General features: G+C 32.6%; 5 protein-coding genes across 7 annotated transcripts; 3 read left to right on the top strand and 2 right to left on the bottom strand.

Annotated features, from left to right (window-relative positions):
• Positions 1-4,095: 4,095 nt before the first annotated feature.
• On the top strand, positions 4,096-5,911 carry LOC108478152 (berberine bridge enzyme-like 28). Its single transcript, XM_017780571.2, has one exon. It carries the CDS (start codon positions 4,096-4,098, stop codon positions 5,740-5,742), a length of 1,647 nt encoding a protein of 548 aa, XP_017636060.1. The 3' UTR covers positions 5,743-5,911.
• An 849-nt stretch (positions 5,912-6,760) lies between these two features.
• Positions 6,761-10,657, bottom strand: LOC108476901 (uncharacterized). Of its 2 annotated transcripts, XR_008275521.1 has the most exons (3): positions 9,941-10,657; positions 8,465-9,556; positions 6,761-7,092 (listed from the first exon to the last, which is right to left on the bottom strand). XR_008275521.1 is itself a non-coding variant. In XM_017779267.2 (2 exons), exon 1 carries the CDS (start codon positions 10,549-10,551, stop codon positions 9,952-9,954), a length of 600 nt encoding a protein of 199 aa, XP_017634756.1. In that variant the 5' UTR covers positions 10,552-10,656; the 3' UTR covers positions 6,761-7,092; positions 9,941-9,951. The 2 variants fall into 2 exon arrangements, 1 of the variants encoding a protein (XP_017634756.1); XM_017779267.2 differs by lacking the exon at positions 8,465-9,556 and having other exon boundaries at positions 9,941-10,656.
• Positions 10,658-11,388: 731 nt separating this feature from the next.
• LOC108478153 (F-box protein SKIP23-like) lies at positions 11,389-12,764 on the top strand. The gene has a single exon (XM_017780572.2). The coding sequence runs from the start codon at positions 11,389-11,391 to the stop codon at positions 12,742-12,744; it is 1,356 nt and encodes a 451-aa protein (XP_017636061.1). The 3' UTR covers positions 12,745-12,764.
• Positions 12,765-13,926: 1,162 nt separating this feature from the next.
• Positions 13,927-16,735, top strand: LOC108476989 (uncharacterized). Its single transcript, XM_017779386.2, has 7 exons — positions 13,927-14,096; positions 14,765-14,961; positions 15,052-15,192; positions 15,450-15,558; positions 15,674-15,735; positions 16,161-16,264; positions 16,350-16,735. Exons 2-7 carry the CDS (start codon positions 14,869-14,871, stop codon positions 16,450-16,452), a joined length of 612 nt encoding a protein of 203 aa, XP_017634875.1. The 5' UTR covers positions 13,927-14,096; positions 14,765-14,868; the 3' UTR covers positions 16,453-16,735.
• A 456-nt stretch (positions 16,736-17,191) lies between these two features.
• On the bottom strand, positions 17,192-21,376 carry LOC108479990 (methyl-CpG-binding domain-containing protein 13). Of its 2 annotated transcripts, none has more exons than XM_017782876.2 (6): positions 20,832-21,376; positions 19,760-19,885; positions 19,547-19,642; positions 19,324-19,467; positions 18,892-19,072; positions 17,192-18,686 (listed from the first exon to the last, which is right to left on the bottom strand). In XM_017782876.2, exons 1-6 carry the CDS (start codon positions 20,913-20,915, stop codon positions 17,518-17,520), a joined length of 1,800 nt encoding a protein of 599 aa, XP_017638365.1. In that variant the 5' UTR covers positions 20,916-21,376; the 3' UTR covers positions 17,192-17,517. The 2 variants fall into 2 exon arrangements, with proteins under 2 accessions (XP_017638365.1, XP_017638366.1); XM_017782877.2 differs by having other exon boundaries at positions 19,324-19,422.
• Between the last annotated feature and the right edge of the window lie 2,929 nt (positions 21,377-24,305).

The following is a 24,305-nucleotide window of genomic DNA, read 5'->3' as shown; positions in this document are numbered from 1 at the left end:
CACTTGGCCCGACCAAAAATTCTAGAAATAAATCCATGGATGGATATATGAGTCTAAATTCAGGGAAAATTTACGAAATCAGTTTCCGAGTTTTGAAACTCGAGATATGATTTTTAAGGCGACAGTGACGCAGTTTTCCAGCCTGTCCGGAAATGCCAAATTGGTCGGTACTTTAAGAGGATTTGTCTCGCTAACCCCTCGTGTCCGACACCGGCGATGGTCTCGGGTTCGGGGTGTTACACTTATACAGTAGCATATATCACACCGATGCCATATCCCAGATATGGTCTTATATGAAAATCACTTGTCACTTGTCACTTGTAGCCGAAGCTACCACTATTCACTGATCAGGTAGCCGGAGCTACCATTTTTCACTGATCAGGTAGCCGGAACTACCACTTTTTACTGATCAGGTAGCCGGAACTACCACTTTTCACTGATCAGGTAGCTGAAGCTACCACTTTTCACTGATCAGGTAGCTGAAGCTACCACTTTTCACTTGTCATTTGTCATTGATCAGATAAGTGTAGCCGAAGCTATCACTTATCACTTTCACTTTTCCTTGATCAGATAAGTGTAGCCGAAGCTATCACTTATCACTTGTTTCCGTGGTCCAACCATGGTCTTTTCCTTCAATTCATCTTGTCACTGAATTGAAATGTTCAATTTGATCATTTATTCAATTTTCATGCTTTTACATTATTCACGGTTTTATCATCAATACATATGAAATAACACATCATGAAATTCATAAAATTAACAAATAATCACTAAAATTTAGCCATATAAACTCACAAGTTCAATTTTTGTATTATAACGATAATCATAATTTCATAATAAATATACCAAATAAAACATTATATCATTTCTAATCCAACACTTATCAATTATAATCGGGCATGTGATCAATTTATACACGAGTCATTCATATATTTTTGTATATTTTCCTCCTCCTCCTCTCCATCCACATCCTTAGTATAAACAACACACTTGTAGGTAACATTATCCATAATTTTCACTATCTACTTATGTGAATATTCAAGCTGTCCATCTGTATCATAGTCACTAAATTATTTTTATCTTGAGCTACAGAACTCCAAATTAAGATCCATAAATTTTCCCAGAAACTAGAATTATATTTATTCTTACCATAAAAAATTTATAATTTTTTGTTGGGCCAATTAATACAGTTTATTCATTGAAATCTCCCTTGTTCTGCTGTCTAACAGTTCCGACCCTTCTTCACTAAAAATTAATTATCTTCTCGTACAAGATTCGAATGATGTCCTCATTTCTTTCTATTGAAAGTAGACTCATTCAGGATTCTAAACATATAAATTTAAGCCTCTAATTATTTTTATCCAATTTTTTATGATTTTCCAAATTCCGAATAGGGGAACCCGAAATCATTCTGACCTTGTCTCACAAAAGTTATTGTATCTCATGATTTACAATTCCATTGCTTACATAATTTCTTTTATAAGAAACTAAACTCAATAAGCTTTAATTTCATATTTTATTCATCCTCTAATTCGATTTATACAATTTTTGGTGATTTTTCAAAGTTAAACTACTACTGCTGCCTAAAACAATTTTAGTGCAAAATGTTGATTTCCATTTTACCCCAAATTTCACAATTCATACAATTCACTCCTTTCTCAATTAACCCCTCAATTAAGATAATTTTCTCAATTAATACTTTTTCTAGACATTATAAGTTATTTCATAACAATTGAAATTTAGAATTTCCACATAAAACTCTAACTTCAAACTCTTTTACAATTAGGTCCCAAACATTCACTTTCTATTCAATTCTTTCAATAAAATCAGAATATAAACAATTTAAAGCTCTAATTCCATGCCAAATCATCATATACTTCCAGCACTCATCCATAACAACTTCAAAAATTAGACATGGAATCAAAAACTAATGAAATAGTAAGTTGGACCCAATTGTAAAAGTCTAAAAACATAAAAATTTCAAGGAGAAAGCAAGAATTAAACTTACATGAAGCTCGAGTATGAAAACCAGCTTGAACCCTCCTCCATGGCTGTTTTTCAGCTGATGAATATGAAGAGAAATGAAGATAATTCTAGATATTCCAATTTAGTCCCATTTTTATTTAGCCAATTTTGTCAATTTTCCAATTTTTCCCTTATTTCACCCATTTCCTGATTTTTCTCAGCTATTGCCGCCTAAAATATCTCCTTTGGGCTTATTTTCACTTTAGGTCCTTACTCATTTGACAATTGAGCTATTTAATCCTTTTAGCAACTTTTACACCCTTTTCAATTTAGTCTTTTTTATTTAATTAACCACTCAAACGTCAAAATTTTCTAACTAGATTTTATTACTACCTCACCAACACTCCATAAATATCTCTAACAATATTTATAGCTCGATTTATGAAGTCGAGGTCTCGATACCTCATTCTCGACCCAATTTACCTAATTAATTCTTTTAAATCACCAAATTTACTAATTCAAAAAATGCTTTTATATTCACATTTGACTCATAGGTATTAATTTATTAAATTTTCAACTCACCCATCGGATTTAGTGATCTCAAATCTCTATTCCCGATACCACTGAAAATTAGGTCATTACAATAACATTATAACTCAATATGATAAATTTTTAAGTAATATACATATTACATCATGGTCACAATAATATCTTATAAAAACCTTCTTACTAACAAATAAATTTAAAAATGTATGTGCATATACAATCATAATAAACAAAAATATGTTAATTTAATATTAAAAATACATTAATTAAACATAAAGTGTTACGTCGTCATATCTCGATTTACATAATACCCCTTTAATTAATTTTTGTTGTAATCTAAATATGCTTTCTAAACACTTTTTGCTCCTGAGCTTTCTCCTTCATGGAAAAATAGCTTTGTAGCTTTGGAATATTTTCGTTTTCTAGAAAAAATATTTCAAGTCATGAAATAAATTTCTACATCCATTGTGTGTGAATTATGTCATCAAAACATGTCATAAACTCTACTTTCATTTGAAATAATATAATAAACATATTATTTAACACTTGTCCATGATTGAAAAAAGTCAAAGGTGGACTTTCATCTATCAAAACATCCAACAGTAATGTAAGTCATTATATATATATATTTCATCTATATTTTCTAGGCCCGGCCAAGTCCATCTGAAAAATGAATTTAAAATTTTGTTTAAAACTAACCTAGATAAAAAATGTTAAACTTGAGCCTAATCATGCAGATTAATTTTTTATATTGTATTTTTATAAAATAATTTTAAAAATATAATACATCAAATACACTAAAAATATTAAAATAAATATTTCTAACAAATTGAAAATACAATAAAAAATCTTTATACTTAAATAATACTAATATAGTTACAAGTTAACAAGCAAATGTCTCAAAGATAGTAGCAAAATTAATAATAAAATAAGAGTTATACAATATTCAAATAACAATAACAAAATAGAACTAAGATAATAATAAAACAACAACAATGAAAAAATTTAGGCAAATTCGGACCAAGTCAGGCCCTAACTAAAAAATCTTACTTGAGGTCCAACTCGTTTAGAAAACGAGTTTTATTTTTTTTATCTAAATCCATTTTTCGAACTTATATTTTTTTTTCTAAAATTCTCTTATTTTTCAGACGGATCCTCGAGTCTAGACAAATTGTCCAACCTATGATTAGATCTAGATTATACAAAAGAGCTTGAAATAAAGATAGCAAAAGACCCTCCGTGACCCCTACAGCTAAGGGAGGGGCAGCCCGGAACACAGTTGGCTTGCACGGCCAATCCTTTATTACTTTATATAAACGTTGTTAACATGTTATTTAATTACTTGAAAATTGTGGAAAATTTAGTGTTTGATGCTATCATATTGCATGTATTTATATGTTGTTTAATCTCCTAGTTTAATTTAAGTTTGCTGTTTGTATTGGAACTGTCTTTATGGTGATTCTTAGTTTTATAATTTTAAAAAAGTATGTATTATGGCATTATTGAAATACACATTTCATTGCACTCTAAACATAACTAGACCCAGAAACCAACTTTAGTTTATCCTACTTGGTTACTAATAACATGTTCCCATTTCTTATTGTTGTTTTATTTTCCTTGTCATGGAAAATTAGTGATTCAACTCAGCCAGCTGAGGAATTTCTTCATTGCCTTTCCCTTCGTTTTCACAACTCTTCTTCCATATCAGAACTCGTTTACACACAACATAATTCATCATACTCCTCTGTTTTGAAGTCATCAGCTCAAAATTTCAGATTATCAACACCATCTACGCCTACACCTTTGGTCATTATAACACCACTCCACGCATCCCACATCCAAGCAACTGTTCATTGTTGCAAAAAACATGGACTGCAACTCAGAATTCGAAGTGGGGGTCATGATTTTGAGGGTCTTTCTTATACTACAACTTATGAAGTTCCGTTTGTGGTGATCGATTTGTTGAATCTTCGATCCGTTCGGATTAATGTTGAAAAAGGTACAGCATGGTTTGAATCCGGTGCAAAAGTTGGTGAATTGTACTATGAAATTGCTAAGAGAAGTAGAACGCTTGCCTTTCCTGCTGGTATTGGACACACCGTGGGTGTTGGTGGGCATTTGAGTGGAGGTGGCTTTGGCTTATTATTTCGAAAATATGGTCTTGCTGCTGACAATGTAATCGATGCTCGTTTAATCGATGTTAAAGAGAGAATTCTTGATAGAAAATCAATGGGAGAAGATTTGTTTTGGGCCATTCGAGGTGGTGGTGGGGGTAGCTTTGGGATAGTCCTTGCTTGGAAATTGAAATTAGTTGCAGTTCCAGCTATTGTTACTGTTTTTACAGTAAGCAAAACGTTAGAGCAAAATGCAACCAAACTTGTTCATCGATGGCAGTATATTGCGCACAAGCTTCCCAAAGAAATCCACATGAGCATTGGTATATCAAGGGTGAAATCAAATGAAAATGAGAAGATGACAATTCAAGCAAGTTTTAGAGCTGTATTTCTTGGAAGCACTGATGAGCTTCTTCCACTGATGGAAGAGAAATTCCCTCAACTTGGAATAGTGAAAGAAGATTGCTTTGAAATGGGTTGGGCTGAATCTAATCTTTACTCTACCCAATTTCCAATCGGAGTACCGTTGGAAACTTTACTCAATAGGAACCGTAAGTCAATTCTTTCAAAATTGTTCTTTAAAGCAAAATCTGATTATGTAAAACAGCCTATTCCTGAAACAACATTTGAAGGATTGTGGACCAAGTTTTACAAGGAAGAAGCGCAATCAGCAATTATGGTATTTGTGGCTTATGGAGGGAAGATGGATGAGATTCTCGAGACTGAAACTCCATTTCCTCACAGAGCTGGCAACCTCTACAGCATATCATACATGGTGGATTGGGAAGAAGAGGAAAATAAAAACCCTGAGAAGTTCATGAGTTGGATAAGGAGAATTCACAATTACATGACGCCATATGTTTCAAAATCTCCGCGAGAAGTGTATGTTAATTTCAGAGACCTTGATATTGGGACTAATGAAATTAATGACAAAGAAAATAGCCACGAACAAGCCAAGATTTGGGGTATTAAATACTTTAAAAACAATTTTGACAGGTTAGTCAATGGAAAAACAATGATTGATCCTGAAAATTTCTTCAGGCATGAACAAAGTGTCCCTCCTCTTCCATGTTTGTTGAAGAAGGGAGCAAACTCGAACAGCTTGGGAAGCTTGTAAGATCAGATCATATTGTTTCTTGGCCAAGTTTTTTGTTGATGAATTATACTTGTATTGCTTAAATCCTTGCTGATATCATATTACAATACTAAAATTTAAAAAAAAAAAAAACAGCTATTGTCATATATTCAGTAACATTTTGAAAATATAAAAATCATAAATTAAATTATTTAACTTTCAAAGTGATTCGAAGATTAAAATAATGTAAATTGTAATTTAAAATTTTAATCGCTGCCCGTTGCTTCCAATAAGATAAGTTAAACAACAGGTCACATGGCCTATGATTTGTTCTTTGAGTTCTTTAGTATATTAATTTTCGAACATTGTTTCAAAAATCTCCATAAACAAAGACTTTTGGTGAATGATTGAAGAGAGATATAAATAAATAAATTACTGATTTTTTTTATTTTTTATTTTTTGCTCCTAATCTTAAATAATAAGACTCGCTAAACTTCTTACATAGTATTGAATATTTTTTATTTATATTATCCGTTAGTTACACTATTTGGGGCCACCCATGCACGAATATATAAAGTGGATTGAGCCTTAAAGTGTAGGCTTTCCCTACAGTTTTTTTTTTTTTTTTCTAATTAAGGAGCTTTCCGTATAGTTATTTTGCTGATTGTTTGACCAATCTATGCGGCGATTTATTAAGCCATGGTGCATGTGAGAATGAATACTTTTTTATTATGAATTTGCTGATTTTTATGAATTTATGTTTTCAAGGGCTACTTCATCTGCCGAATACTTAAAGAAATTAAAGAAGTGTTGTCTTGAAATGTTGATGATTCACCCTTCGTACTGCTTTCTTTATTTTATTTTGTATGGTCAGTCTAGCACTATAGTAACACTGAAAATGGGTGTTTGCTTTGAAATATGGAGCAATATATGGCCTCATTTAGCATCTATACGTTAATAATGCCTTCTTCGAGGAGAAATAATATTATTTATGGACTTTCCACCTGATTTTGTATAAAGTTCAAGTAACCATTTATGGATATTCAAAAAGGACAATACGTTTAACCAACGCGTATATACTGGTACGTATATCGTTATAAGAAAATGCTAATGGAATGAAAGTAGAATCAAAACATTTAAGCACCTAGCGTTACTATTTACGTTTTGTATGATTTCAGCTGCAATAGCCAACAGCTAAGTAGAGATTGTGACGTTTGCTAGCTATTCTCCAATTGGATCAAAGGTGATATCTAATACAACAAGCTTGCAACATTCCCTGGCTAACTCTATTCTAATTTTCAAGTTTCAACAACAATATCGGATCTCTTCAAACAACTACCATGCTGTTTGACTAAATATACCTACGCGCGTAAATCCACTCAAACCCGAAACCTGCAGGAAAAGTGCACATTAGTGATTAGTGAACTGAAACCTGTGAAGTATATTATTTTTGGTTTCATACAGCTCAATTGTGCTAATGGGAGAATTCTTGATAAAAATCCATGGGAGAAGATATGTTTTGGGCCATTCGAGGAGGTGGTGGAGGTAGCTTTGGGGTAGTCTTAGCTTGGAAAACAAACTCGGTGCCAGTTCCAGCTAATGTCACCGTTTTCAGAGTTCACAGAATGTTGGATCAAAACGGAACTAATTCACCAGTGGCAGTATGTTGCACACAAGTTTCCTAAAGAAATACAAATGAGCATCCACATGAGAAAGGGTGAAATCAAGTAAAGATGATGATAAGATGACAATTCAAGCACGTTCCATGTTTCTTGGAGGCACCGACAAGCTTCTTCAATTGATGGAAGAGAAATTCCCTCAACTTGGACTAGTGAAAGAAGATTGCTTGGAAATGAGTTGGGCTCAATCTGATCTCTACTTTGAACAATTTCCAATCGGTGCACCATTGGAAACTTTACTTGGTAGGAATCACAAGTCTGCTCTTTCGAAATCTTTCTTCAAAGAAAAATCTGACTTTGTAAAACAGCCTATTCCAGAAATGGTTGTGGCCCAAGTTTTACGAGGAAGAAGCAAATCCACGGCTATGGCATTTGTAGCCTACGGAGGGCAAATGAATGAAATTCCTGAGACTGAAACTCCTCATCCTCACAGAGCTGGTAACATCTTCATCATTTTATACATGGTGGATTAGGAAGAAAAAGAAAATATAAACTCTGAAAAGTTCATGAGTTGGATGAGGAGAGTTTAGAATTAATTGACTCCATTCATCACAAATCTCCACGAGAAATATATATTAATTACAGAGATCTTGATATTGGGGTTAATAAATTTAACAACCACAAAGGAAGCTATGCACAAGCTAGGATTTGGGGTCTTAAATATTTTAAGAACAACTTCAACAGTTTGGTGCATCTAACGACAAAAGTTGGTCCCAAAACTTCTTCAGGCAGAACAGAGCATCCCTCCTCTTTTGTGATTGTTAAAGAAGGGAGCAAACTAGAGCAACCTTAATCATAATGGAAACTTGTAAGCTCAAATATAGATTTTTTTGGCAAGTTTTCTATTGATGAATGATCGACTATGTTAAAGCTAAACTCTCAACCAAGTTTTCCTTTTTCCTTTTAATCTAATCCAATATTTGACAAATTGATGAGAAATATAGTTCAATACCAAAGAAACAAAATTGAAGTCTAAACTCTAAAAAATAATTATGAGTTATCATGTTGAACTATCATAGTTTCAGTCAACTCATGTGCTCAAGCGTCAGTCACTCATGGGATCCTTAAATACTTGAAGGGAATACCTGGTAGAAGATTGCTATAGTTTGAGAAATTGCTCAGACCTAAAGGCTTTTAACTCTCCACCTATGAGACTTCACTGTGACAACAAAGCTGCTATCAGTATAGCTCATAACCTGGTTCAATATGACAGGACAAAGCACATTGAAGTAGACCGGCACTTCATCTAAGAAAAGCTAGAAGAAGGGTGTAAATCTTTTCCGTATATCCCAACTCAAAAGCAATTAATAGATGCTAGCACAAAAAAATAAAAGAGGGATAGTTTTATTATTTAACTTGCATTTGACTCTTTCATTACTGAAGAATCGGTTGTGGCTATACATATTACCAGCTTGTAATATATTGAGGATTCATTGTTCTTATTCTCTTAATATTCAAACAGGTATCAAAGCAAGCTGTCCTATTTGTTCCTCCATTTGGGATAGGTTTTTTTATGGTTACGATGCAACAATTATGCCAAATGATAGGTCCATTATGCCTACATGTAAAATTCATGTCAAATTATAAACCTTCAACATCCAAAGCTCAACACAAGCACTCTTAAGATCCCTATCTAATGGCCTAACAGAAGCCTCCTGGAGTTTCTTGGGGGTGAGACAGCTATTAATGTCTGAATTAATAAGAATTCAATTAGGACAGCATTAAAGTAATCAATGTATCTGCAAAGCTTTTTATTAGACTTCAATTGCTGATGAAAGTGTGAATTTCAGTAACCTCAAGAACATTGGTAATCAATTATGATTAAAAGTTTTTTCTCTTAGGAAGAAATATAATATTGGCAGGTGTTAGGAATTTGAGATGGCTGATGAACAGTAAAGTTTGATCTTAGGCTAGATCTTACTCTGCTACCTACTATAAAAACTCCCAAGATGACCTAGTTCGTTAGAGCATAGGTTTCTCTTTTTTATTAAACATGATTAAGATCAGGATAATTGACTTGAACTATTGTGTTCCCTAAAGTACCCATGCTGCCCAATACCTATCCGGATATGAGCCTCCAAGTACATTCCTAATATATGAAAAAAAATGTTGAACATATGCATATATCCGATATTCACACTCAAGTCCAAGTAACATAGGATTTAGAGCATCGAAACCTGTTCACAGAATATTTGTAAATGAAACAGTTACTGGTGACTGAGAGAAGGCTTCTAATGTATTTTTGAGGGTCTTCAGAAAGCTGATATATCATTTATTATCCAAAATACAAGGTTCCATCACAATAGATACCCATAACTCATGAAAGCAAGTTGCAATAATCTTAATTGTTTCAAGTTTCATACCAGGCAATGTATACTAAATTAAAGTACTATCTCATATGATTATATATATATATATACATATACCTTCAATTGATTTAAGTTTTGCAGAAAAATGCAGAACAACCTAGGACCATTACAACAAAACCAACAACAGCAAAAACTAAAGCTACCAGATCTTCAAACGGAATTTGTCACTCAAATTGGAGATACAGAACCTACCAGGGATTTTGTCACTCAAGATTGGTATGTCGAGCTCGGATGGCCTCAGGACTCTCTCCCAAAACCTCACCCAATTTGTAAACCACCATCTCAAACAACACAAACATGGCCCCCTCATAGACACTCCCCATAGGCAGCAATGTCCTTGATTTCTCCCCACCGCCATCATCAGCCATAGTCTGGGCTGCAACATACGCTACCACATTTGCATGCTTCACACTGGATCCCGTTTCAGGCTGGGCAGTCAGCAACAAAACTCTACCACCATGGGACCGTGCCACCGAGCAAATAGCATCGACAGTGGAGAACCCTCCAGGGCCAGCTGATGCTACGAGAAGGTCTTTGGAAGTAATTGGTGGAGTAGTCATGTCGAAGACGAAGTGAGCAGAGAGACCCAAATGAGCAAGGCGCATACAGAGGGCCTTCAACATTAAACCCTCTCGGCCTACACCATACAGAAAAACGCGACCCTTTTGGGACGCTATGGAGGCCAATTCTGCTACCATTAGGTCCAAAGCTGGTGGGTGGATACTGGGTTTGGAGAAGATGGAGGCTATATGGTTGCATATTTGTGAGGCTAAGCTTGCCATTGAACCGTTACCAGTGTCCATGGTAACCGAGTTTCAGGGCTATTGAACTGGAGTCAGCCGAGTTGAGAAGACTATCTCTGGCATATATATTTGCTGACGGGTCCTCGAGCGGTTTATTTTATCGGTGGAGGATTTGGATAAGGGACGTGAAGTTGCCACAATGTGTGAAATTACAAATTAATACAATAATAATTTTACTCATTAACCTTTTAAAAATTACATAACTACATTGATAATTATCCAATTATAAAAATTATAAAATAATTATTTTTTTACTTACAGCTTTTAATTTGATATTTTATTTTGCATTTTACTTTTTTAATGTATTTATATCCAATAATTTCCAACTTATATGTAAACTGTAAATTTTAAAATGGTTTAAAAATATTTTTAAGTTTATTGCTATCTTTACAATTAAATATATTATTGAAACTGAAATAAAAATTTAAAAGTAGATATAATATTACAATAAATCATTTAATTATTATAATATTTAAATTTAATTAAAATTTACATTATTATAAAAATAATTTCAAAATCTTCTTCATTTAAATTCAATCTAATCTTATTAAATTCATACGACATACATTGTTTCTCGGAAAGAAAAAAGTTGAAATAGATTAAAAATCAATTCAATTAAATTTTATTTTTTAATAATTTAAATTTTAAAAATTTTAAAATTTTAATAGCATTGTTGGGTCAAAGAGACTATTTAACAGTTTTGGCCAGTTTTACGATTCTCACCATAAAAAGGCCAAAAATAAGAAAAATAGCTGAATTAATAGCCGACATAGATAAAAATGTATTTTTTTTGCCTATATAAGCGTCCATAATCCGTTCACAATTACTACTCTTGTAATGGCGAAAAGAAGAAAAAGCCTTGCTGACCAAGTTCCCACTGAAATCTTTTGGTCTATCTTCAACAAGTTAAGTTTCATAGATCTGATTCAAGCCAAAGCTGTTTGTTCTTCTTGGAATTTAGCTGCAGAAGAGTTCGTTACAAAGATGCCATGGCTAATGCTTCCTTCGAAGAAAGAAGTTGAAGAAGGAGACGGTGCTTTTGTTAACAACAATGGCTACAATGGGTTTTTCAATCTGTGTGAAAATAGGGTTTATAACTTGAAAACCACGCCAATGGAATTCAGGGAAAGCTGTTGTATTGGTTCATCGAATGGATGGTTAGTTTTCTTGGAACACAAGGCAGTCCCCTTTTTATTCAACCCTTTCAAGCAAATCAAAATACACCTCCCTTCTGTTGATTATCTTTTAGGGTTAAAAAAGATGGAAAGAAACGAAGATGGTGAGTATGAACTTGATTATCTTAAAAAGAATCAAAGGTTTTTTTTCAAGGTCTGCGGGAAACAACAAGTACGAGAATGTTTTATTCAGAAGGCAATCCTGTCTGGAAAACCAGATTGTAATGAAAACTTCGGTGTGGTTTTGTTATGCAACAATCGTGAAGAGATTGCTTATCATCAACGTGGATACAATTCTTGGACCGTCATTGATGTTAGCCATCCACCTTACCAAGACATAATCTGCTATAAAAACCATATCTACGCATTGAGTGATAACAATAGTATCGAAGTATGGGATTTAGGCGGCAGGGACTACGTTGGCCGGATCGTCAAAAAGTCCGATATCGTTCTTCCCTTTCCCGATAAGTCACATACCAAAGGAAATTCTTTAAGAGGTTTTGGTACCAGCAAGTTCTATTTGGTCGAATCATGTGATGATCTTCTCCTTATTGTGAGATTCATTGGGGATTATGTGGATCTTGATGGAACATTACTTACTGAGTGGGATCTTTTAACTGAAACCTGCACCCAACCCAAAATATGTCCTTACAGAACATGTTTCTTCCATGTTTATAAACTGGATTTCAATGAACTAAAATGGGTGGAAGTCGAATCTTTAAATGATCGAGCTTTGTTCTTGGGTGGGAATCAATCTGTTTCGGTCTCCGTTCAATCTTTTCCAAACTGCGAAACAAATTCTATTTACTTCACCGATGATTGTTGGCAGAAAATGGAAGAAGATTATAATTATGGTGGTCATGATATGGGCATATATAACATTAAAGATGAAAGTTTCAAGCCAATTTATGAGTTTTCTTCAGACAAGATTCAACCACCACCTTGTTGGATCATCCCATCATCTATGTTAGAATCCCAGCTTGGACAATGTGTTGCAAGCTTGCCGGGCTGTAACTAAATTTTTTTTTCATCAGATATGAATATAAATTCTTTTTATTCTATTTTTGTTTATATTTGTATGATTTTAATTTCGGCTGCTTTCCTTGTTGGTTAATGTCTCTGCCATGTTCTCGTTAGAATAATAACATTAATTACGATCATAAGAATATAACATAATGTATAATCTTTTTACTTTCATTGTTTGTGTTATGTAAATCTAATCCAGTTTTATCCAAATCATGCGGCAGAAGTTAAATAGCACTATATTTTTTTATTAGATATTAATTATAACATAATTTTTGTATAATTATTTTTTAATATGAGTGAATTTTTTTTCCTATCCGTGATTTTTCTTGATAAAAATTTTCATGTAAAATATACATATTTTTTTTCTTACTGCTTTACGATTATTACAATTGTCATTATCGATTTAATAGTATAATAATTTAGAAGTTAATTTTTTGTTTTAGAAATAAAAATAGAAGCTCAGTTATTAGTATTATTATTATAAATATTAATGAAGGTTCATTAGAACACTATTTATTTGTTATATGATTATTAAATGAGTATTTTTTTCTTTCAAGATGTCATACTAGTAAATTTAACAAAAAATTTTACTTAATTATTATACATTCTATCAAATTGTTCTTTATTTAACAAATATAATCTATAGCATTTAAAGATAATATATAAACATCTATGATTAAATTTATTATTATACCAATTCAAATTGTGTACAATTAACGAAAATTATTAACACCATGTTTAATTATACTTAATTGCTCACTTACGAAATTGACAAGAATTGAATTACTTTAATTTTTTAAATAGACTAATTTATTCAATATCGAAATTGAGAACAACGAATAAGTATTTTATCAATTATTTATATTTAATAAAATTGAATATATTAATTTTCTTTCATTTTATAATATAAAATTTCTAAAATAAACTTATAATATTTAACGAAATAAAATATTCATATGATATTTTTTTACTTTTAAATTATTACTTTTCCTTATTCTGCCCTTCTCTACATTTCCAATTACCGGTTGAATCCGGACGCAATGGTTGCCGTCACCTTCGATTTGTTTGACTTTTACGTCGACCCAGAATCTTAAATTTTAACGAACCTCTAGGATTTTGCCACGTAAGCGATTGGTGTCCACTGACGTGGCCCAAGGGCAGCACTGGAATATAAATAGTTAGGCGCACCGGGGGAACCTAGAAAAAAATATGGCAAAAGAATACAGAAAAGAAGATTTCTTTGGAAATTAAAAGCAGTAGCTCTTAATTAATTATTTTATTTTTTATTTTTACAAGGCTCAACGGCAGGAGTAAGCAGAATCCTGCAATCAAATTCCATCCATAGTAAGTATTTCTTTTCAAATTTTACTTGTTTGATAATGTTTTTTCGTTGGATCTAAGTTTTCGTTGTTTTTAATTTTCTTCCTTAAATTTGTGATAGCTTTTCTCACTCTCGATCTGGCAGTTCTTGTCATGGATTCTTTTTTTTTTTAATTTTCTTTTTGATCTTGCGAAGCTGTTAGTGTTTTTTCTATTTTTATCGCTTCTTCTAATCTGGATTCATAGTTATTTTTTTAGTTCTGTGAGATGAGATCTTAACCGTATCTTTCCACCGCTTGATTGGATCTATTGTTTTTTTCATCGTTGTTGTCAAATTTGATTTGATTTCCTTATTGACTAAAAGTTTGGATTTGAAGCGATACATTCGTGGTTTATGTTCCATTTTATTTGTTAATTTGAGTAAATTTGGCTCGTTAATTTTTTGGTAGGAAATAATGAATGTTGCATGTTTGCATCTTGAGATGTTAAATTGTATCGTAGGAAGAGCTAAAATAGAAGCAAGAGCTGTTTTTTTGCAGATAATTTGCTGAATAACAGGCTTCTGAAATGATTTTACTGATATAACTTGAGCGATGAACACTAGGACTTTGAACACTTGACTGGGCTGAGTTATTTGTATTTGACTCGCTCTGTTTGATCTTTTATTTAATTTGACTTACTTCTGATTTTAGGAATCTGGAGTCGGGACTGTAAATTATGAGAACAGTTGACATTCAATTGTATTGGTGAAGACCGGAAGGAACGTGTAATTAATTAGAGAGTAAACAAGACAGAGATGTTCTCACTCTTTTATGGACTTTATAAGTACCTATTTAGCAAGACAGAGTTTCATGTACTCATTCTTGGAATCGACAAGGCTGGGAAAACAGTGATTACAATAAACTCATTTCTCTCATAGATTTCATTTATATTGAAATATTAATTTCAGTGCTGATCATTTTTGTTTTTTCTGGACTAGACTTTGTTGGAGAAATTGAAATCCGTATACTCAAACTTGGAAGGTCTACCACCTGATCGAATTGTTCCAACTGTTGGGCTTAATATTGGTCGCGTCGAAGTTCTAAATACAAAACTTGTGTTCTGGGACTTGGGAGGCCAGGTAAGTGGATGCTGAATCAAAAGCCTTGGGTCTATTCACTCGTTTTGCTGCAATGTGTTCGATATAACTTCTCAGAGCACTCTGCGCGGTTTTTATTGAAATGTAGACAAGGGAGATAGACTGGAAATATGTAGTTGCAGTGTTTGATGGCAAAAGCTTGGCATTTTTTTATAATATATTTTCTGTCGTGCATGGCGTAATGTCCAAAGCAAGTTCAGTGTGTGACACTTATTTATCCCCTTTGTTACCTTTATCAGCCTGGTCTTCGCTCAATTTGGGAGAAATACTATGAAGAGGCACATGCTGTGGTATTCGTAATTGATGCTGCTTGCCCTTCACGTTTTGAAGATTCAAAATCTGCACTTGGTAAGTGATTTCCAATTGTTTAATGAAATGGGTTTCTACTGCTACAGTACGAGGGTATTGTATACAGTTGCATAACTTTACTATAGTTTACTAATATCTTTTACTTTTTGTCCAGAGAAAGTTCTTAGACATGAGGATCTTCAGGGGGCCCCTCTCTTGATATTAGCAAACAAACAGGTATCCTTAGTCCTTACCAGAATCCTAACTATTTGTATTAAAAGTGGACAATGAAAATTCTATCATTTCTTCTTTAAAGCTTCTATGAGAGATCCTTGTTCTATACCATATCTCTCTTATTACTGCTCTAATTTAGTAAGAGATGGTAGTGAGAGGAAAGAAAATAGAAAAATGACCATTTTAACTCATATATACAAAAACAAATCATTCCAAATTAGGACAATAAAAGAAGAGAAAATGATAGATGTAACTTAGGCATGCATATTTACAAAGATTATCCATCATTTTTAAAATCTTCTTAATTTACAAAGGATGTAATGGTAAATTAATATGATTTTCATTTTTTTGAGTTTAGTAACTGTTAAATGTTTTCCTTTTGTTCTTTATGATAAACAGTGAGGTCAATATTTGTGGCTTTGATGCAGGATCTTTCTGAAGCTGTAACAGCTGAAGAACTCGCCCGATATCTAGACCTTAAAAAATTGGATGAAAGGGTTTACATGTTTGAGGCTGTTTCTGCTTTTGATGGGTAAGTTCTGTTTATTCATAAAAATCTTGTCTCCTTGACTTAAATTTAGAGAAGATATAAACATTAAAGTCTACTTTTACCGCAGAACGGGGATTAAAGAAGGCGCGGAGTGGTTAGTGGAGGTAATGGAGAGAAGCAAGAGAACAGAAATGTTGAGAAATCGTGCAGGTATGACCGGTCCTACTTAGACCCTAAAGGAAGGAAAGATACCTTGTTAAAGTTGCTTTTACCCTGCTTTTGTAGCTCTGCTGTAAATAAATTCAGGGTTTTCACATTAGATTTTCATATTGATTAACAGTTGATCAAGTTTTGTTCTTTTCTTGTTTTGATCATGTGTGAAATTTAGATGATACTAATGTCTTGCAAGTTATCACCCTTCGAAATGGTTTCTCAATTTCCATTCAAACTAATAATTGTAAAAGATGCTCTTTTATATGACAAAGAATTCAAATTTTGATAGTTCTTATAAAATTATACAGTCCAAGGTTCGTACTTGGTATTTGTTCAATTAAAATGGTTTTATTGTTGAAGTTGATTTAATTAAAATGGTTTTATTATACATGTCCCTTCTGAATTTCAAGAATTTAATCCCTCAATTGTTTAATATATAAATTAAAGTTCCATTGAGGGATTAAAAAAAAAAAAAAAGAGACTATTTTTGAAAGTCTGGAGAATACACAGATTTGGAGCACTTTTGGGATTAGCATTTCCTTGGAAGACATCAAATTTAGACTTCAAACACTATTATCCAAAAAAAAAAAAACTAGTGTCTGACTGATTAAATAATTAGATAAATGTGTTTCATATTTATGAATAATTTTTAACAGTAAAAATTAAAGAATTATTGTGTACATTCGTGATACCATTTAAATAAGATAAATTTTCGAAAATGTAAAAATAAGTAATCATATACTACAAACAATAAAATATAATCATATCTTATCTAATATTTCTACCAACAATAAAGTTAGAAAGGATTTGATTACAAATTCCACATAAGTGTCAACAGTGCCAAACACAACTGGTGGGATTTAATTATGCAAACCACATGCTAACATTGTGTGTACCCAACTGGGAAACAATAATCATACTTAAAATGTCAAACAAATAAAAAACGTTAAAAGAGAGAAATGTTACAACATGGTTACTAGTCTTCTTTTCTTTTTCTTTTTTTTTTTCTTTTTTTTTTTTGTCTAAATTCTGGCTAGTTTCCTGCTCTATACAAATTAGAAAGACGATATAGCCTTCGGCAATCATGGCCTCTCTCCACTCCGATGATGATGGTGACTGTAATTATATATAGGATTTCTAATACCATGTTCTTTAGACATTGACTTACCTGTAACGTCGTATTGCTGGCGTATGAATTCGGTTTGTGAGAATTTATCAAGACCGACGTCTGGCAATGTCAAGTGGTTAACAGATTGGTTCGGGGCAGAGCTTGGTTGCTGCTGAAAGCAATGTTGATTGTCCAGACCGTATTCGACCGGAATTGCCCCTGTAAGAGTTTTTATTGCGAATTCAATGCAAGGGTCTGCCCAGATATCTGCCAAAGGCATTTCGAGGGATGATTCAGGCATATCGTGGCCTTTTTCGACTTTTCCTGTATGTTCTTTCCAAATAGCTGGGTCTGTCAGAGTCATATCGAGACCGCATCCTTCCCTCTCGGCACGAGCTTCCGGAGTAGCTTGAATCACTGGATTTTTTCCACTATTTGACTCTGATATCGTTGGAGTATCGCAGGGAATTCCAGTGAGAGTTTGAATGGCAAATGCAATGCATGGATCTGTCCATAAATCTGCAATAGGCATATCAATGAGAGACTCTGGCACGCCACTAGCTTTATCATCACTTTCAAGCGTCCTGGAACCGAGAGGCAAAACACTTTTATCTTCGCCTGCATTAGTTTTTGTTTCTAAATTTCCAACATGACCATTCACGACCAGCATGTCCATGGAAGAAACCGTGTTACTCATAGCCAGTATCGGTTCTTTACTCTTAGAAGCATCAAGGGCACAGCTTGTTTCCAAAGAAGACTCAGGTAAATCCAGCTGCTTGGAAGCCCTATTGATACAGTTACCAGGGGAAAACTTCTCCTCTCCATCAAGTACTTCATTTAATTGCTTAATTGAAGATCTGCGAGCTCTAGTTTTTATTTCCGGTGTTGGATCAAGTGCAACTCCAGCAAGTCGCTTTGAAGCTCGTCGAGGAGCACTAACATCTTTCTTAAGCTTGGTCTTGCTCCTTCCTTGTTGGGTTTTTTCAGTTTCATCATTCGTCATCCCATCGTCTCTACAATGTTCATCTAAGCTGATCCCAACTGCTTCACCCGAAGCATGTGCACTTTCTTCTTTTTGTCCCATCTGTTCCGAGTCCTTCGCTTCTGACTGGTTCAAGCTGCTCGATTCAGCATCTACTCCAGCTGAGGCACAGAAGATAAATTGAATCAAATTCATTACCCTATCTTGTGCCATCAATGAAAATTACATCGGAATCCAACACCCCAACTTTCAGCATCAAACAGTCCATTACCAAAGATTAAAGCATTATAATATCTCATTAGAATAATTAATAATACCATAGAACAACAACATTAACCGGAGTTTCGGGGGATTGCAACTTTAAACCTTTATGCTGATTGGGAGTATGTTCAGAAAGGGACATCTGTTCTCCAGTACTGGCAGAATTAAGCATCTCTTCTTCCTTTGTTATCCCACTCGAATTCGAAACATGTTCAGCAGTCTGTTTCTCTACTTCATCAGTCGTTCCATTCACAGCTACCTTCTTGCTCTCGACAATTACAGGCTCCTAAGGGACAGCAAACAAAAATCAAGAACCGAGTTAAAGTTTAGGGTAATTCGTATCAAGATACTGATGCTTCAAGCACTTAGGGATACCATAAATCAGATACATAGATTTGTAAACCCATAGTGAGCATGTCGGTACCAATGACTGATAATTATAACCAGGGAAACAAAATGAGATGAGAGAACCTAACACTAAGCAACCGAGAAATACAAATACATAAGCTTGGAGAAACCGAACATAATTATACATACACAGATATCTTCTTCCAAATCCTCTTCATTGCTTTCATTCTCCTTAGGCTTGAAAGCAAGCTTTCCAAGCTTCCCAGTTTCAACATAACGAAGAGCATCCTTCATGGAACGAAACACATATCCACTCACAGGATCAGTGTAAAACTGCAGAAATATATATATCAATTAAAGTAGAAATAGCCAACATCCATAAATGCAACAAAAACAAGGATACTTGCAATACCGGATCTCTTCTGACTTTATTTCCCTTCTTTGTTATCTTAACTTCCTTAGTCCATCCTGGAGGTAACCCTTCTGCCTCGGCCTTCTCAACTGTAATCTATATTGCTTGAACAATCAAAAACAGGTTTTTGTTTAGTCAAACAAATTACGGTAAAAATCGGCTTATATTTAAAGTTATAAATAAAAAAGGACAGAACAGATTTCATCAACAGACATTTTTCGAAGATTGTTTGCTCGGAACTTTTTCCTTCTCTTCTGTTTTAGAACCACATTTTTCGAGATAACGAACCACTTCTGCCCTGGAAATGAATCTAAGTTCACCACATGGAGTATAGTAACACTGCAATATAAGTCCAAAACGTCATGTAAGCTTCAAAAACAAATCATCTAGCATTCATTGGTCGTTGCGAACATGACCATTTTTATTTGTTTGATCCGATGCTAGTCGTCCAACACATCATACATAACAAACCACCTATAAGTAAAGATTACCAAAACAAAGACAACCACTACAAGTGTTTCCCTCATTCAAAGACAATATTATTAGATATTCGGTTTAGAAGAAAAAGTGAGGGTACAAGTTAAAAAAGCATCCTCTTCTTAAGCAGCATCGCATCCACTCCAAAGTAAGTCAAAGATAAACAGAACAAACCCGAAAATTAGAAAGCACACTGCTAGAATTGTTAATGGAGACGTACCCTCAGGCATGCATATTATGTAAGTTGCATGAAATGAAAATTTTTCTAATGATTTCCTTCCCTACGAGAACACACACAACCTCATTTCTCACAAATTTTATATCAAATAATTTCGAGAATTTCGCAGTTCAACTACAGCTTTACATAAGAACCATTTGTTCCCTTCAAACATTAAACAAGTTACCATGCACTAAAACCTATCCATTAAACAATTCAATCACTACATCACCATCAACCTTCCAACAACTATAAAACTAAATGGATATAGTAGTTCTTACATCCTACAAGCACTCAACTAAAAGAGGAAAAAATAAATAAATATTATAAAATAGTAAGTATAAAGGAGCTAAATACAAAAGTTATAATAGTTGAAGTTCAAAGATCTTATCTTTAACATGCTACAAACTTAGAACATTAGGTCAAAACTCAAAAAATTGAACTCCCAACAAGTAAAATTAGGTAAAAGCAAACCAAGGATCTTACATTTTCTAAACCTAAAACCTTGAAAAATCACACAAAATAGCTACAAATTTTAAAAAAAAAGGTGTTTTTTATTAACAGAAAAAATTAATCAAATTTAACACATACCTTATCTTTTTTACCATTCCTTCTTTGCCTCACCTCTACTTTCCAACCAGGTGGTAACCAATCATCACTTGTTTGGTCCTCCATTATTTTTTTTCTCAACCCTCCTTGACGGTAAAAAAAAAAAGAACTTTCCGGCGACAGAAAAAAAGGGTATTGTTGTTTCAAAGCCTAGAAGTAACACTAACAAGTTGAACCCCCCCAAAAAAAAAGGGAAAGTGTAAATTCAAACAGAGGGTTTTCCTCAGAAACCACGTGTAGCCATAAAACTTACAGTGCTTCAACTCAAGATAATAATTATTATTATACACTAAAAACGACGAGTCCCGTTCTTCACAGCACGACACTTTGGGTTTGGGTTTTCGTATAAGAAAGTAAATAATAAACAGCATATTCTGCTTCGCCACTTCCCTTTTTGTTGTTTATTAGTATTAAATTCTTTAGCTTTGATTGCAAAAAATTTAAAAAAGAAAAGAAAAAGTGAAGAGGTGAAGGTAAAATTTACGTGACATGTGCTTGGCTCAGCTTGGCTTCGGTTTCGGTGCGTTGTAATTTTTGGACTAAACAGTGCCTTGATGTAATATTTGGACCAATCGGTCTTTTCCTCGTAGAAAAATGCTGATCGTGAATGAATAATAAATTTTTGGATCTAAAGTGTAACTTAACCAACATATTAATTTGTGATTTTATAATTTCTTTTAAAAACTGTATAATTTATATTGAATTTTGGATTAAATTCGAATTTCATTTAAATTTAAGGGGTTTTTTTTCATTTAAAAAAAATGAGTATAAAACTTTATTTAAAGTGTGTGGTGGTTATTTGTTCAAGTGATTATATTATATGTTTTGCAATTTCATTGTTGCATTTTTCTCTAGAATGGACCTCTTTGGCCCAATAAACTCCTGTGATTTCAAAAACGATCACATAGGGCCTACCTTGTGAAATCCGAATTTACTAGTTTACCATTTATGAAATGGTTTAATTTTATCTTGTCCCTGTATTCTTTCAAGTTTAGTCCTTCAATTCTTTTTATTTACAGAAATTAAACCCTTTTACTTATTCAATTCGTTTTTTTTTTTTACTTATTATATATATATAAAATAAAATATAAAGGTTGGATAAAAGTAGAATTTATGTGAAAGGTCGTCTCATTCGTCAAGAATTGCATAATTAGTTATATATATAAGAAAAAATATTATTAGTTAAAAGAGATATGGACATAAGAGTTAGGAAAATAAATATCTTTATAGTTTATAATTTAAAGGAAAGTTATTTCATCCAACAAATTATTAGTAAATTTATATTTTGGTTGGTTATTTAATCTTAAAAGTTAAAAACATAGTTATTAAATTATTTGAATATTTTGATTTAAGCTATTTGACTATTAAGTTTTATTTTTTTTAAGTCTGGTTATTGAGCGACAATTCGATGATCTATACAATGGAACAATACTCATCGACTAGAAGAAGAATAGAGAAGAAAGTTGTTTGAATTTTGAATTATAACGTTTAAAATTATTTCATAAAAAAAAAACTAAATTATAGAATAGGAGTAGTCGAAGATGGGAACAAGGAATGTATACAGTAACAATTAACAGTCCAACAACCTAAATGAAAAGTTTGAATAGTTTAATAATTATTTTATAATATTTTAAAGATATATTAATAATTCAATAATCTTAAATATAATTTATTCAAAAATTAAAATAATCAAAATGGACTCAAATTATTCAATTAACCCGAATTATAAGGTAAAAACTTTAATCAATAACACTTAATTTAAAAGAGTCCAAAATACGATACGCATCGTATTAATACAAGAACATAACCCTAAGAAGAAAAAAGAAATCCAATATATTCATCTTTTACTGTTTTCAAACATCCATAACTACTAAAAACAATTCAATAAAGAGCACCTTCTTCTTCATCTTCATAAATGGAACTTTTATTACACAGCCGAAGGGTACAAATCAATTATGAAGTGGGTTTGGTCCCCCAGGGACAAGTCTACGTGAAACTACATGGACCGATGAACTGGTTTTAGGCTTCCCTATAGGGCCCCTACCATGGATAACAGTGAAGCTTCTTAAGAACATGGGAGAATACGTGTCCCTTAATCTTTCATCAATTAACTCTCTGTTGCTGCTTGTTTCTTGCTTGATATGTCGACAACTTGTAACTCCAAATAATCCTAGGATGATCAGAAAAACAAGGAACATAACTAAAGTATTTTTTTTAGTTCTCATGGTGATGGTAAAAAGAAAAAGCTTGAAAGGATGAAAATGGTGGAAGAAGAAGAAGGTTTGTTTTTTTGTGTTGGAAAATGCTTATATATACGAAGGATTTCAGCTGACTTCTGGTGAAATAGATAAATAAAATATTTAGAATTTGTTTCCAAAGAATACATTTGTTGGACTCACATCTTCTGTTTATGTTGTGAATGTCAACGGTTTGATGTGGCATTTGAGCTTCACAATTTCCCACTCAATATATAATGGTTTATGTCATTTTCTAATTGGTTTATCATATTGAAACCAGCTAATTTTTAATTATAAATTTTGAAAAATTAAAATATAATTTGATATATTATTTTATAATTTTATAATTTTTCAAGGGATTAAATAGAATTTTTTAAGGATCAAAGTATAATTTTATCATTTTCTTTTATTTTTATGTTAATGAAATAAATATATATTTTGGATATAGATATACATATTAACATATATTTTTTCTAATCATATATGTTCTTTTGACATAATATTTAAAACTATCCATAGTTCCTCCTCAACTCATAAATAATACTTTAGCGACTCGAACCCATATTCTCTTACATCAACAACAATATCTATGCCAATCAATTAAAATTTTATTAGCTTAAGATGTAATTTTGTAAATATTATTTTGGTACCAATAAAGGACTTTAATTACTCTGCCTTATATAGTTTGTGATATTTTTAAATATTATAATATATATAAGGTTAATTCAAAAGTTCCAACTCATTTCTATACTTTTTGAATTTTTGGTGTTTTTAAGAAAATAAAACAAAACGTCTCTGTGATAATTAAGACTTCATAAACCATTTGTTAATAACTTAAAATTACTCTTATTTACCTTTAAAAATACTCTTATACAGTTTTAAGTTATTTAATTCTTATTTAATAGTCGATTGAATTTTAACTCGATAGGCATGGGTATTATTGCCAATACAGGAGGATATGGATTCGAGTGCATTAAAGCACATTATTCTCCTATTTACGAACTGAAAAGAATTATGAATAATTTTAGATATTGTGTCAATACATTGTCATATCATATAGCTTTAAAATAGTTCATAGAAAAAAAAATTTGTGATGAGCTGGCAGCAGCCTAAACATGGCAATGGCATCAGCTAATAGGAAAAAATGGTGCCTAATTTTGTTGTCAATTTTGATATTTGACCAATTGCAATTGCTTATTAATTAAATTGGATTTTAATT

Source organism: Gossypium arboreum, chromosome 12 (assembly GCF_025698485.1).
Source record: "Gossypium arboreum isolate Shixiya-1 chromosome 12, ASM2569848v2, whole genome shotgun sequence".
In the NCBI taxonomy this organism is placed as follows: domain Eukaryota; kingdom Viridiplantae; phylum Streptophyta; class Magnoliopsida; order Malvales; family Malvaceae; genus Gossypium; species Gossypium arboreum.
This window is presented reverse-complemented; position numbering and strand designations above follow the sequence as displayed.

Excerpts from the sequence above, each read along its gene's own strand:
- LOC108478152 (XM_017780571.2), top strand. The coding sequence starts at position 4,096 with ATGTTCCCATTTCTTATTGTTGTTTTATTTTCCTTGTCATGGAAAATT.
- LOC108476901 (XM_017779267.2), bottom strand. The coding sequence starts at position 10,551 with ATGGACACTGGTAACGGTTCAATGGCAAGCTTAGCCTCACAAATATGC.
- LOC108478153 (XM_017780572.2), top strand. The coding sequence starts at position 11,389 with ATGGCGAAAAGAAGAAAAAGCCTTGCTGACCAAGTTCCCACTGAAATC.
- LOC108476989 (XM_017779386.2), top strand. The coding sequence starts at position 14,869 with ATGTTCTCACTCTTTTATGGACTTTATAAGTACCTATTTAGCAAGACA. Across the intron at positions 14,962-15,051 it reads TCGACAAGGCTGGGAAAACA|ACTTTGTTGGAGAAATTGAA; the intron begins GTGATTACAATA and ends TTTCTGGACTAG. Across the intron at positions 15,559-15,673 it reads AGATTCAAAATCTGCACTTG|AGAAAGTTCTTAGACATGAG; the intron begins GTAAGTGATTTC and ends CTTTTTGTCCAG.
- LOC108479990 (XM_017782876.2), bottom strand. The coding sequence starts at position 20,915 with ATGGAGGACCAAACAAGTGATGATTGGTTACCACCTGGTTGGAAAGTA. Across the intron at positions 19,468-19,546 it reads ATAAAGTCAGAAGAGATCCG|TTTTACACTGATCCTGTGAG; the intron begins GTATTGCAAGTA and ends ATATTTCTGCAG. Across the intron at positions 19,073-19,323 it reads ATTTGGAAGAAGATATCTGT|GAGCCTGTAATTGTCGAGAG; the intron begins GTATGTATAATT and ends GCTGTCCCTTAG.